At 35.6% G+C, this 13,893-nt stretch overlaps 1 protein-coding gene across 2 annotated transcripts in view; it reads right to left on the minus strand.

Annotated features, from left to right (window-relative positions):
- ATRX (ATRX chromatin remodeler) overlaps positions 1–13,893 on the minus strand; it is a 243,199-nt gene that overhangs the window by 27,108 nt on the left and 202,198 nt on the right. For both annotated transcript variants that reach the window (XM_065900087.1, XM_065900088.1), the window contains 2 exons: positions 8,041–8,218; positions 7,050–7,244 (listed from right to left, as the gene is read on the minus strand). In XM_065900087.1, the coding sequence (XP_065756159.1) occupies positions 7,050–7,244; positions 8,041–8,218 (373 nt within the window). The remainder of the gene's footprint in view (positions 1–7,049; positions 7,245–8,040; positions 8,219–13,893) is intronic.

Here is a 13,893-nt window from a genome sequence, read left to right on the forward strand (position 1 = left end):
AAAAATAGCAGCTAACATTTGAGCACTTACTATGTGCTAGGCAGTGTGCTCTACATGGATTATCTCTTCTGTGAGGTAGGTACTACTGTTTTCTTATCTTCTTAAGGGAAGTGGGGCTTGGAAAGCTTATGTGGCTTGTCTAAAATTACACCCAAAAAAGGGTGATTGGTAGGTTACTTGCAAAAGGGACAGGGCTTAAACCATTTGCTCATTTTACTGGGCATCAACCATCCCAGCAAATACTGAATAGGAGACTTTTACAACCTACAAAGAAATGGTAGAATTAAAACAATTTTTCTAGAGTTTAGCATGATTTCTGGTGGTCTGTTCTTATTCAGATGAATAATAATCATTTTTATGCCAGTGAATACAAATATAGAAACAATACTAAAACTTGTAGTAAATAATAAATGTACTAAACTTGTGATAAAAGAGGCAGAGAAGTAGGAGATAATGACATCAAACCTCAAATATGCTTCAATTATGAGCATAGCTCCTTAGAGGTACATGTCAACAAAAATTGGGTTCATGTGCCACCATGCGGTTAATATGCTATAGGTTATTAATACTCACCCGACAATTAAATGGGTCCTTTCGAACCTTTTGATTAGCTATTTTACACTTCACATCAAATTATTTTAATGGAGTATATTTCTCTCTAATGTTAAGAATGACAAAGGTAAAACCTTATACTACCATCTGCTGGCTAATAAAACTGCACAATAACACCTCTGTTCAGTAAACTATGCTATGAGGTATTAAAACTTGAATGAAGGATTAAAGACAAAGGGACAAAATTGTACACAACATCAGGGTAGAGGAAGTAAAGCCTCACTTTAGGTACTTTAATTTAAATCCCCATTTTGTTTTCCCTATAATTATCAACATGCAGTCCATATTTAAAAAGACATAGGTAGTAAATGCTGGAAAAGGGAAGTGCAAAAAAAATGTCTATGCCAATTTTACTGACTTTTGTTTTCTTACTAAAGGGTACAGAGCTTAGGCTGTATACCCACTGAAGCATATTATGAAACATGACCTTGACCAAGATTTTTATCTCTGATATCTATATAATTCATAAGTTTATTACCAGAAGAGGTACTTTCCCCTAACATAATTTACATAAACGTTAACAGAGGTCAGATATTACTTTAATATTAAAAAAACAAACAGTTAAGAATCAGTCACCAAACCTTTATCACTAGAAACTTGTGTTAAAGTATTTATCAGTTTAGGTCATGTTGAAGTTTCAAAATGTCTGAGGAACATTATTACCCTGAACAACTGAAGAAATGCATAGACATTTGGTACCCATGATACAGGAGACCCTAAAACCAATATATTTTAAAATACGGTTCCACAGAACTACAAGACCATTATATTTCAAAAAGGAAAAAGCAACAACACCAACAACAGCAAGAAACCAATGAGGGGATATAACAATATAATTCACGGGGTGTAGTGATGAATAGAGCTAAGATAGCTGATTGAATATAGAACTGAAGACATGAATTAAAGCTCCAATTCTCTTCCTTTTACATACCTGATTCATTTCAATTTTACTGCTTGCAAAAGTAAGTCAAATTCTAACACCGATTTTCAATGATATATGGATCAATATGGAACAATAAAAAATACAGTTAAATATCACTATAAAGGTGACTAAAAAGGCCATATAAAAGTGTTAATACTGCTTTATTCACTATGGATGAAAGAAAAGGAGCAAATACAGTTCTTGCCTTTAAAGAACTTCAGAGATAAAAAGACAAGAAAAAGTCAAGTGGTTAATAAACTGAGATAGTAAATCTAATTAGAAAGTGAAGAAGTAAAAGAAAGTAAACAAGAACAGAAATACAGAAGAGGAGTTATATAATAATGACTTTAAGAGGAAGTGATGAGGCAGAAAGAGATAATAATCACATATCAAGTAAGTTGAAAATGAATACTTTTTCAAAGGACAAAGAAAAGTTAACTCAAAAAGGCATGCAACTTAATCATTAATTAGATAATAGCAAGTTAAGGGGGAAGTGAAAATGTACCATTTTTAGCAGTCTTTCATCTTAAAAAATATGTATAAAAGGGCAGGTGTTTGCAATTGTACTATAACATAGTAGGAACCAACTTTGAAATGTCTTTAAATAAGAGCAGGTTCAAACACCAAGAAATCCTTCACTGCAAATATAAAAAACATCTACTTGTACCCATTTCAGAGAGAACTAATTTTCAAAATCCCATTAAAGGAAATGAAAATCAAATAGTATTGGGCAAAGTTAAATGAAATTCTAAATACAAGCCCAGGGAACAAAATTAACATTTATTGAGTACCTACATCATGCCTGGTACTTCTCTATCCCCATTGCTACCACCTTACTCCAGGCCTGCATTACCTCTCTCATGCGGATCATTTTAATAGCATATTAACAAGTATCTTATCCATTTTCTTTTCTCCAATCCATCCTGCACACTGACACCCAAAGTGATTTTTCTAAAATGAAAATTTGATGTTGGTCTTTTGTTTAAAATCATTAAATAGATCCCACAGCCTGTAACACAATGTCCAAGCTCTCTAACTTCTACGATCTGATTCCCATCTACCTTTCTAGTCTTTCTCTCGCCTCTTCCCATGCCCACCCTTATACTCTACACCCCTATCTCCTTACACGCCATTATTTATTTTTAACTACCTGAGGTTCCTAAAACTTGCAATGCTGTTTTATGCACATGTTTCTTTTTTTCTGCTCCTCCCCTTGAAGGGCCTTCATCTTTTGCCCTCATAGCGATGCATAGAGCTACCATGTCTATTTTCAACATTAGTTCAAGTCCCCTAATGTCAGCTCCCCATCCCCAACTTTTCCAAGAAAGAACTGAATATTCCTTCCTGTACAGGGTGCCTATACAGATTTCTATTACAGGACCCATAATTTTTATTGTTACGGTATGTTTATTTAGACTGTAGGCTCCTTGTGAGCAGGAACCTAGTCTTATTTACCAAAGTATCCTTACTAACCAGCACAATAATTGGCACATCACAGGTACCTACAAAGTTTTTAACCAATTAATAAATAACTAAGCTTCATTACTTAGGTTAAAGGTTTTTCACTGCCTACCAAAAGGTATAGTCTATCATCAGTGATTGAGTTCCATCATTTATTTCCTTGAAATGTCTGTTTCACTCCACAATCATCACCTTATTATATGTCCTCATCCTGCATTTTAATGCCACACTAATTTTCCAAAAGCCCACATTCATCATAAAAGAGCCCCATTCATGAACTTACAGTGAATACTATTTTACATCCAAATGCTTCCATTTACCTTTAATGTCTCTCCAAAAGCTGGTCCTACCTTTACCTATCCAATTTCAACTCATCATCTGGCCAATTTCTTCATCATACCTTGAGTCTGGTACATAAATTCTTACCCTTTCCTTTCACCCAAACTGTTTCATTCTATATTCACACCTTATTCTTACCTAATCCAATCAAATACTAACCATCACTTATGGGCCAGTCTGATTTTTTTCCATTAAAACTGTACCTGAATGCACCCCCTCCATTTTTTAACCATATGCTATAGCGAATACATTCAGTACCAGTCACATCAGCACTTCATTCTTTTGTTTTTAAGAATGTTACTTTTTTCTCTCCAAGTGGAGAGAAAAATTTACTCCTTCAGGTAAATCTCATATACATCCTATTGTATTTTCTTTTAGATCCCTAACAATTCTTAGTTACTATGATAGTAAGCCATCATTATATGGTACAGTGTTTTAAAAACTTTTTAAAACTAAAAAAGTCCTCTTTTTAAATAAAATATTATGTTGCAGCCCAATACATAAAATTGATAAAAGGAGAGGGACTCTGATCGAAATGAGATGCAGAGCTTGGAGTGCTGCCCATCTGGCCTTCCCCAACTTGCTTAGCCACATGGTAGCCCTGGAGCACCCCTGAAAATCTCCTGAGGATCTTTGGAATACAATTTGAAAACTACTGTGTTCAAGTTCTAGCTCTAACACTTATTGGCCATGTACCCTTGGGTAATCACAAACTCTCTAAGTTTCAATTTCCTGAGATAATGAGTATACGTGAGAAAGGCCTTTGTAAACTTTAAAGCTTTCTATAAATTTGAGGAATTTACAACTTCACAAGCCGTGAGCTAAACTGGTTATATTATACAATCTTAACAATAGTTACATCACCCAATGGTACCGACTGTGAAAGCATTCTATATTTTAAAATCCACCTTTATTTAAAATAAAATAAAGCATTCTAAATATCATCAAATTCTGGGAATCCCAAGTCCTCTGCCTTGTTTCTTGTACTTAGAATTAACTTTCTAATCTCCATTTGGGGGCAATAACGTATAATGATTAAGAGGACATGCTTTTGAGTTGGGCAGACTTGGTTTGAAAGCCAGCTTTACCACTAATTAGGTGTGTAAACTTGGATAAGTTACATAAACCTCCCCAAGCCTTAATTTCCTCATCTCAAAAATGAGAACAGCACTAACAGCTTTTCAGTTGCTGCTAGATTAAGGAAAATAACCTGAACTAATTATTTAGCACAGAGTATGAAACCCAGTAAGAAATCAGTAAGTTAACTATTATTTTCCTCTTGGGAAGAGGCATGGGAGAGTTGAAGCACTTTGCATTAAAGTAGCATTCAATATTCCTTTTCCTTTTTTTCATGGGCAAAGGGTCATAGCACCAAAACCAAAATACAGTAAGTAAAGTCTATAAATGAAAAAACATGACACTTTTGACAACTCAGAGTGCCAAGTTATAAAACAGATGGTTTCTTTCCAGATATCCTGTAACAATTAAACAGCATTTCTTTACTGCTGGATTTTTAAAATCTTCTTTAAAGCTTAGGTAATGTCTTGTTCTTCTTAATACACCTTCACAATACACCTCAAAGTCAGCAAACAATCAGTAAATGTTTATTAAATTAAACAGATTTCCTACAATCAGACATTTACCATATAACAAATAACTTCAAAGCAACTATCTCTCTCTTTTTTTTTTTTTTTTTTTTTTTTTTTGCAGTACGCGGGCCTCTCACTATTGTGGCCTCTCCCATTGTGGAGCACAGGCTCCGGACGCACAGGCTCAGCGGCTATGGCTCACGGGCCCAGCCGCTCCGCAGCATGTGGGATCTTCCCAGACCGGGGCACGAACCCGTGTCCCCTGCATTGGCAGGCGGACTCTCAACCACTGCGCCACCAGGGAAGCCCAACAATTATCTCTATTCAACTTGGAATGGTAGCTTCCTATGAGAAATATTACTAATCATGGGCTATTTCTCATGAAAATTGAAGTTTAAAGTTAAGTTTAATTTTAGGAAAGAGGCTAATTAAATATAAAATCAGTCTCAATTTGAAAAAGGAAACTTCACTATCTTTAAAATTATAAACATAAATGTGTGCAAGTCTTTAAAGAATACTCTTTGCCATACAAAATTAAGTACCTGATAGGAAAGGTGTTAGGGATATAAGAGTTAAATAAAACAAGGCAAGTATACACTACGAAGTTTTTATTTTAAAGTAGAGATATATGTACCAATATGGAAAGATGTTCAAGAAACATCTAGGTGAAAAGAGCAAGTTGTAAAAGAGTATGTATGGTATGAGCCCATTTGTGTTTGTCTGCTTTTAAAGATACACAAACAAATCTGTTTGCACACAGAAAATTTTCTGAAGACTATTCAAGACCCCTACTCACATTCTATAATAATATAATTAAGAAAGGAAGCCAAATCACTATCAATTTAGTATTTCATAACATGGAAAGTGAAATGACAATTCTTTAAAAAGTATTATAAAAACGATAGACTTTAACCTTCATGTGGCCCTAAGCCATTATCAAAGAGATTTGATAGAGACTGTCACAAAACCTCTTTCCTAAATGCTCTATCAGTAAACTTTAAATGGAAGAAAAGTTCATTGATTACAAAAACAAAATATTTGCTTATATAGACAAAGGACGTTTAAAAAATTTTCCCAAATGCTAAATATTCATGTTACTTTAATTGACTTATATACATTGAAAAATAATTAGAGAAATCACTGGTTTATATTAATGTTAGAAATATATTTATTTATATTACCTTTTGTTTTAATTAAATGTTCCAACCATATGAAGAACTAAGATACTGTTGAATTTTCTTTACAAATGACTGAAGTTTGGTAAAGTGACACTGTAACCCAGTAGTTGCTTTCCCAATTCTCTTAACAGCTACATGGAACATTAAGTGCTTAAATTTGAAACCAAGACAACAGGAACAGCACCTCCCCCAATAATCTCCCCCCAAAATTACATTTTAAATAATCAGAATAGGTTTAAATATATAAACTCTTTATTTAGATCAGAGAACATACAGTTTTCTCGCATGTTCAGTAGGGTCAAAATGGTATCTACCATATTAAATTTCTTTATTAATATTAAATACTGTTTTCTTATCCAAGAACAATGGACCAGAAGACAGATGTATTCCTATGGCTATAGGAATAGACTATTCCTGTCTCTGCCACTTATTAGGTAAAAACTGGGCAAGTCATCGAATGCCTCTAACCCTAAGTTTCCCCATCTATAAAATGAGAGGACTTTCACACTTGGAAATGTGAAAGTCCTACTTACTTTATGACAGTGAAAAATATCAAGTAGGAGACACTTTTATTTGCTGATTCTTAATTGCTATATGACAACAAAAAATGTTAAGGAAGAGACAATTAAATCTCATATATAATTATTAAAATTATGTATGCCCTCTACTGGAGATTATTAAAAGAGAACCATACTATTTCCTTTAAGGTTTCTACTCAGAAACCCTTTTCTGCAGGGCTGAATTTTTTATTGGCATAAAATATGTGTTTCAGATTACACTATCTTTTGTGGTGTTATGTGGAGAATTGACCTCTCATTTAAATACAGTTTTATTCTCTTTGAAAAATTCTGAAATATAGCCTTAGATGAATAACTTTCATAGTAGGAATAAAATTTCCTTGGTCCACGTTAGTTTCTTTTTTTAAGCTAACAATTTAAAGATGTTTACCTTTGGCAGCATGGGAGTATCCCTTTTCTTCTTCTTTTCTGAATTAGGGTCATCTAACAAGTCTGGCTCAAAGGTATAAAGTTCAGTAAGCTCATTCATGGTAAAATGACGTTCAACTTGCTGTTGATCAACAACTCGAAAAGACAGTGACTGCTTAGTTACTTGCCGATCATAAATCTTATCTTCCATGGTTCCCTTTGCAAAAAAGAATGAACAATATGCAAATAAATAAATTTTGTAAACATGAAACTTAAACACGAAGAAATATAGGTTATTGGTTACTACAAAACAGCAGAACTTCATAGTGATATACTGCCATGAAGCAAATTTTATGTACAATGCTGTTTAATTCATGAGAGATTTTTATGTTCAAAGTAGTTTACATTGGCAAAAAAGAAAAATTCTAAATTTTTCACCAATATGCATTCATTTGTTGCTTTAAATAATTCTGTACTTGGTGGAAGCAGGAGAGCAGTCAGATACCAAGGTAAACAGAATAAAAGAGTACATGAAATAAGATTTTAGGAGGTTACTGATGTAAGAATGCAAGAGAACAGTTTAATTCCTTTCCAATGGAATACAATAAGCTCTCAACAATCACTATAAACTGTCTTTATGTAATTTAAGTCTTACTTTCCATAACTTCAGGACAAAAAGTTAATAACTAAAATGCCAATATATTATATATGACATTCATATAGAAATATGATCAGTTCCACCCAATCTTTCAATATTAAAAAGAGAATGTAGGGCTTCCCTGGTGGCACAGTGGTTGAGAGTCCACCTGCCGATGCAGGGGACAAGGGTTTGTGCCCCGGTCCGGAAGGATCCCACATGCCGTGAAGCGGCTGGGCCTGTGAGCCATGACCACTGAGCCTCCGCGTCCGGAGCCTGTGCTCCACAACGGGAGAGGCCACAACAGTGAGAGGCCCGTGTACTGCAAAAAAAAAAAAAAAAAGAGAGAGAGAGAGAATGTAAATGATAAACCTACCTGAGCTAAGAACCTATATACATACACAGGTTTAGTTTGCCCAAAGCGATAAACTCTGAATATACTTTGGATGTCATAAGACGGATTCCAAGAAGCATCAAATATAATCACTCGATTAGCAGCTACCAGATTAATTCCAAGAGATCCTGCTTTGGTTGAAATGATAAACAAGCGCCCTCTGAAAATGAAAATACAAAATAAATGTTTAGTAATGAGTGCTACACATATATCTTATTTATGATATGACTTCTTTATTCTAAGGCAGTTTTATGAACAATCAAGAGTTCAGAGAATTCATTACTCACTCACTGAAAAATAGACATGTCTAAGGAGTCAGGTTGATGATTTACATGCACAAGAAGAATCTTACTGCAGTAAAACGAAACAGTCTATTTAGGAATAAAGATAAATATGGAAACCACATGTTTAAAATGTATTCAACGTATTTATAGATTTCTCAGTAAATGTAGAAAATTTATGTACAACTCAAAAAAATATATTCTGTTCACTACTGTTATGAGCACTAACTGCATCAAAATGAAGGGCACTGCCCAAGGAGCTGAGTGTAGTAGCGGAGACTGATATGCAATTACAATATAATGTAACAAATGTAAGAAGAGAAGTTAGATAGATGCTAGGTACTGAGGTAAGAAAAATATGATCAAGTAGACAGAGGGCACCAGGAAGAATGTATTCAAGAAAAAAAAAACTGATAGATAACCTGCTACGTTGGAACACAAGAATTTATATTTCTCGTTTTTCTAACATCTTTATTGGAATATAATAGCTTTACAAAGTTGTGTTAGTTGGTGCTGTGTAACAAAGTGAATCAGCTAAATGTACACATATATCTCCATATCCCCTCCCTCTTGCTTCTCCCTCCCACCCTCCCTATCCCACTCCTCTAGGTGGTCACAAAGCACCAAGGTGATCTCCTGGTGCTATACGGCTGCTTCCCACTAGCTATCTATTTTACATTTGGTAGTGTATATATGTCAAGGCCACTCGCTCACTTCGTCTCAGCTTACCCTTCCCCCTCCCCGTGTCCTCAAGTCCATTCTCTACATCTGCATCTTGATTCCTGCCATGTCACTAAGTTCATCAGTACTGTTTTCTACATTCCATATATATATCTTAGCATACAGTATTTGTTTTTCTCTTTCTGACTTACTTCACTCTGTATGACAGACTCTAGATCAATCCACCTCATTATAAATAACTCAATTTCATTTCTTTTGATGGCTGCTAACATTCCATTGTGTATATGCGCCACATCTTCTCTATCCATTCGTCTGTCGCTGGGCACTTATGTTGCTTCCATGTCCTGGCTACAGTAAACAGCGCTGAAATGAACATTGTGGTACATGACTCTTTTTGAATTATGGTTTTCTCAGGGTATATGCCTAGTAATGGGATTGTTGGGTCATACAGTAGTTCTACGTTTAGTTTCTTAAGGAACCTCCATACTGTTCTCCATAGTGGCTGTATCAATTTATATTCACACCAACAGTGCAAGAGGGTTCCCTTTTCTCCACACCCTCTCCAGCATTTACTGTTTGTAGATTTTTTGATGATGGCCATTCTGACTGGTGTGAGGTAATACCTCATTGTAGTTTTGACTTGCATTTCTCTAATGATTAGTGATGTTGAGCATCCTTTCATGTGCTTTTTGGCAATCTGTATATCTTCTTTGGAGAAATGGTTATTTAGGTCTTCTGCCCATTTTTGGATTGGGCTGTTTTTTTGATATTGAGCTGCATAAGCTGCTTATAAATTTTGGAGATTAGTCCTTTGTCAGTTGCTTCATTTGCAAATATTTTCTCCCATTCTGAGGGTTGACTTTTTGACTTGTTTATGGTTTCCTTTGATGTGCAAAGATTTTAAATTTCATTAGGTCCCATTTGTTTATTTCCATGTCTCTAGGAGGTGGGTCAAAAAGGATCTTGCTGTGATTTATGTCATACAGTGTTCTGCCTATGTTTTCCCCTAAGAGTTTTATAGTGTCTGGCCTTACATTTAGCTCTTTAATCCATGGTGAGTTTAATTTTTGTGTATGGTGATAGGAAGTGTTCTAATTTCATTCTTTTACATGTAGCTGTCCAGTTTTCCCCAAACCACTTATGGAAGAGGCTGTCTTTTCTCCATTGTATATTCTGGCCTCCTCTATCAAAGATAACGTGACCATATGTGCGTGGGTTTACCCCTGGGCTTTCTATCCTGTTCCATTGATCCATATGTCTGTTTTTGTGTCAGTACCATACTGTCTTGATTACTGTAGCTTTGTAGTACAGTCTGAAGTCAGAGAGCCTGATTCCTCCAGCTCCGTTTTTCTTTCTCAAGATTGTTTTGGCTATTCGGTGTCTTTTGTGTTTCCAAAAAAATTGTGAAATTTTTTGTTCTAGTTCTGTGAAAAATGCCATTGGTAGTCTGAAAGGGATTGCACAAATCTGTAGATTGCTTTGGATTATATACTCATTTTCACAATGTTGATTCTTCCAATCCAAGAACGTGGTATATCTCTCCATCTGTTTGTATCATCTTTAATTTCTTTCATCAGTGTCTTATAGTTTTCTGTCTTATAGTTTTCTGCTACAGGTCTTTTTTCTCCTTAGGTAGGTTTATTCCTAGGTGTTTTACTCTTTTGGTTGCAATGGTAAATGGGAATGTTTCCTTAATTTCACTTTCAGATATTTCATCATTAATGTATAGGAATGCCAGAGATTTCCGTGCATTAATTTTGTATCCTGCTACTTTACCAAATTCGTTGATTAGCTCTAGATTTCTGGTAGCATATTTCGGATTCTCTATGTATAGTATCATGTCATCCGCAAACACTGAACAGTTTTACTTCTTCTTTTCCGATTTGGATTCCTTTTATTTTTTTTTCTTCTCTGAACGCTGTGCCTAAAGCTTCCAAAACTATATTAAATAAAAGTGGTGAGGATGGGCAACTTTGTCTTGTTCCTGATCTTAGTGGAAATGGTTTCAGTTTTTCACCATTGAGAACGATGTTGGCCCTGGGTCTGTCATACATGGCCTTTACTATGTTGAGGTAGGATCCCTCTATGCCTACTTTCTGGAGAGTTTTTATGATAAATAGGTGTTGAATTTTGCAGAAAGCTTTTTCTGCATCTGTTGAGATGATCATATGGTTTTTATCCTTCAATTTGTTAATATGGTGTATCACAATGATTGAGTTGCATATATTGAAGAATCTTTGCATTCCTGGGATAAACCCCACTTGATCATGGTGTATGATCCTTTTAATGTGCTGCTGGAATCTGTTTGCTAGTATTTTGTTGAGAATTTTTGCATCTATGTTCATTAGCGATACTGGCCTGTAGTTTTCTTTTTTTGTGACGTCTTTGTCTGGTATTGGTATCAGGGTGATGATGGCCTCCTCAAACGCGTTTGGGAGTGTTCCTCCCTCTGCTATATTTTGGAAGAGTTTGAAAAGGATAGGTGTTATCTCTTCTCTAAATGTTTGAGAGAATTCGCCTGTGAAGCCATCTGGTCCTGGGCTTTTGTTTGTTGCAAGATTTTTAATCACAGTCTCAATTTCAGTGCTTGTGATTCGTCTGTTTATACTTCCTATTTCTTCCTGGGTCAGTCTCAGAAGGTTGTGCTTTCCTTAGAATTTGTCTGTTTCTTCCAGGTTGTCCATTTTATTGGCATATAGTTGCCTGCAGTAATCTCTCATGATCCTTCGTATTTCTGCAGTGTCATTGTGACTTCTCCTTTTGACTTCTAATCCTGTTGATTTGAGTCTTCTCCCTTTTTTTCTTGATGAGTCTGGCTAATGGTTTGTCAATCTGTTTAGCTTCTCAAACAACTACCTTTTAGTTTTATTTATCTTTGCTGCTGTTTCCTTCATTTCTTTTTCATTTATTTCTGATCTGATTTTTATGATTTCTTTCCTTCTGATAACTTTGGGTTTTTCTTGTTCTTCTTTCTCTAATTGCTTTAGGTGTACGGTTAGGTTATTTATTTGAGATGTTTCTTGTTTCTTGAGGTAGGATTGTATTGCTATAAACTTCACTCTTAGAACTGCTTTTGCTGCATCCCATAGGTGTTGGGTCAACGTGTTTTCATTGCCATTTGTTTCTAGGTACTTTCTGATTTCCTCTTTGATTTTTTCAGTGATCTCTTGGTTATTTAGTAGTGTACTGTTTAGCCTCCAGGCATTTGTATTTTTTCCAGTTTTTTCCCTATAATTGATACCTAATCTCATAGCGTGGTGGTTGGAAAAGATACTTTATATGATTTCAATTTTCTTAAATTTACCAAGGCTAGATTTGTGCCCCAAGATATGGTCTATCCTGGAGAATGTTCCATGCGCACTTGAGAAGAAAACGTATTCTGTTCTTTTGGGGTGGAATGTCCTATAAATATCAATTAAGTCCATCTTGTTTAATGTATCATTTAAAGCTTGTGTTTTGTTATTGATTTTCATTTTGGATGATCTATCCATTGGTGAAAGTGGGGTGTTAAAGTCCCCTACTATGATTGTGTTACTGTCGATTTCCCCTTTTATGTCCGTTAGCATCTGCCTTATGTATTGAGATGCTCCTATGCTGGGTGCATAAATATTTACAATTGTTATATCTTATTCTTGGATTGATCCCTTGATCATTATGTAGTGTCCTTTTTGTCTCTTGTAGTAGTCTTTATTTTAAAGTCTATTTTGTCTCATATGAGAATTGTTACTCCAGCTTTCTTGTGATTTCCATTTGCATGGAATATCTTTTTCCATACCCTCATTTTCAGTCTGTATGTGTCCCTAGGTCTGAAGTGGGTCTCTTGTAGATAGCATATATATGGGTCTTGTTTTTTAATCCATTCAGCCAGTCTATGTCCTTTGGTGGGAGCATTTAATCCATTTACATTTAAGATAATTACCAATATGTATGTTCCTATTACCATTTTCTTAATTGTTTTCGGTTTGTTATTGTAGGTCTTTTCCTTCTCTTATGTTTCCTGCCTAGGGAAGTTCCTTTAGCATTTGTTGTAAAGCTGGTTTGGTGGTGCTGAACTCTCTCAGCTTTTGCTTGTCTGTAAAGGTTTTAATTTCTCTGTCAAATCTGAATGAGATCCTTGCTGGGTAGAGTAATCCTGGTTGTAGGTTTTTCCCTCTCATCACTTTAAATATGTCCTGCCAGTCCCTTCTGGCTTGCAGAGTTTCTGCTGAAAGATCAGCTGTTAACCTTACAGGCATTCCCATTTATGTTATTTGTTGCTTTTCCCTTGCTGCTTTTAAGATTTTTTCTTTGTATTTAATTTTTTTTTTTTTTTGCAGTACGCGTGCCTCTCACTGCTGTGGCCTTTCCCGTTGCGGAGCACAGGATCCGGACGCGCAGGCTCAGCGGCCATGGCTCATGGGCCCAGCCGCTCCGCGGCATGTGGGATCTTCCCGGACCGGGGCACGAACCCGTGTCCCCTGCATCGGCAGGCGGACTCTCAACCACTGCGCCACCAGGGAAGCCCTGTATTTAATTTTTGATAGTTTGATTAATATGTGTCTTGGCGTATTTCTCCTTGGATTTATCCTGCATTGGACTCCCTGCACTTCCTCGACTTGATTGACAATTTCCTTTCCCATATTAGGGAAGTTTTCAACTATAATCTCGCCAAATATTTTCTCAGTCCCTTTCTTTTTCTCTTCTTCTTCTGGGACCCCTATAATTTGAATGTTGGTATATTTAATGTTATCCCAGAGGTCTCTGAGACTGTTCTCAATTCTTTTCATTCCTTTTTTCTTTTTCAATTTATTTATTTTTGGCTGCATCGGGTCTTCATTGCACTGTGTGGGCTTCTCATTGAGGTGGCTTCTCTTGTTGTGGAACACGGGCTCTA

The sequence above is a fragment of the Phocoena phocoena genome, chromosome X (genome assembly GCF_963924675.1).
Source record: "Phocoena phocoena chromosome X, mPhoPho1.1, whole genome shotgun sequence".
NCBI classification, from domain to species: Eukaryota; Metazoa; Chordata; class Mammalia; order Artiodactyla; family Phocoenidae; genus Phocoena; species Phocoena phocoena.